The sequence below is a fragment of the Penaeus monodon genome, chromosome 31 (genome assembly GCF_015228065.2).
Source record: "Penaeus monodon isolate SGIC_2016 chromosome 31, NSTDA_Pmon_1, whole genome shotgun sequence".
Classification (NCBI taxonomy): domain Eukaryota; kingdom Metazoa; phylum Arthropoda; class Malacostraca; order Decapoda; family Penaeidae; genus Penaeus; species Penaeus monodon.
Genome location: NC_051416.1, coordinates 12845986 through 12846761, shown reverse-complemented (window position 1 = coordinate 12846761; position 776 = coordinate 12845986). Strand labels below are relative to the sequence as shown.

The 776-nt window shown below is 40.2% G+C and overlaps 1 protein-coding gene across 1 annotated transcript in view; it reads left to right on the top strand.

The window, feature by feature from the left end:
- LOC119592893 (protein unc-13 homolog 4B-like) overlaps positions 1–776 on the top strand; it is a 32966-nt gene that overhangs the window by 8236 nt on the left and 23954 nt on the right. Inside the window, exons 5-6 of the mRNA XM_037941788.1 lie at positions 143–251; positions 717–760. Of these exons, the coding sequence (XP_037797716.1) occupies positions 143–251; positions 717–760 (153 nt within the window). The remainder of the gene's footprint in view (positions 1–142; positions 252–716; positions 761–776) is intronic.

The following is a 776-nucleotide window of genomic DNA, read 5'->3' as shown; positions in this document are numbered from 1 at the left end:
CCCTCATTTGCTCTTCCCCTGTCCCTCTCTCCCTCTCTCCCTCTCTCCCTCTCATTCTCTTATAGTTTCTCTCTCTCTCCCTCTCTCCTCCCCTCCCTCTCTCCTTATGTTCTCATAAGAGGTACATTTCCCTTCCTTGCAGAGAGCAGCCATCCCTACTGTCTCATAAGTGTGACGGGGAGCAGCCAGGTGTTCAAGACGCGTGTGATCACCAGCACTGTGAACCCAGTGTGGAATTCCCATTTTGAAGTGTAAGTCAAATTCTTATAGTGTATGCTCGTTTGTTCGTAAATATCTGGTTTATTGTCAAAATCAGATTTTTAAGAATTGAGGTAAATTTAGATGAAATTAAAAGTTGGAGTTACAATGCCTAAAAGGATCAGGGGATTTTAAATGGTTATATACACCATTTTGATCAGTGATGAAATTATGGCAGGAAATAGTGGTTAGCATATTGTAGATAAGCAATGACTGATGGAAGTCCATTATTGGTTTTGTATTGCACAAAAATTTGGCTCTTTAGGTAGTCTACCCTAACTCTGATTTACCCTAACCTATCCTAACGGAACATAATCTGCCCAGCGCAACCCATCGCAACCCAGCCCGTATTGAGTGATCTCAAGATATTCTTTATTGATAAGGAAATTAAAATCTTGACAAGCCACTTATTTTTCTAGTAGGTTACTCTAAGTATGTTTTCCTTTTTCACTTCTCAGGGATATTCCAACTCTAAATGATGCAAAGCTGACTCTGGAAATCAGGTACTGTTTACATGT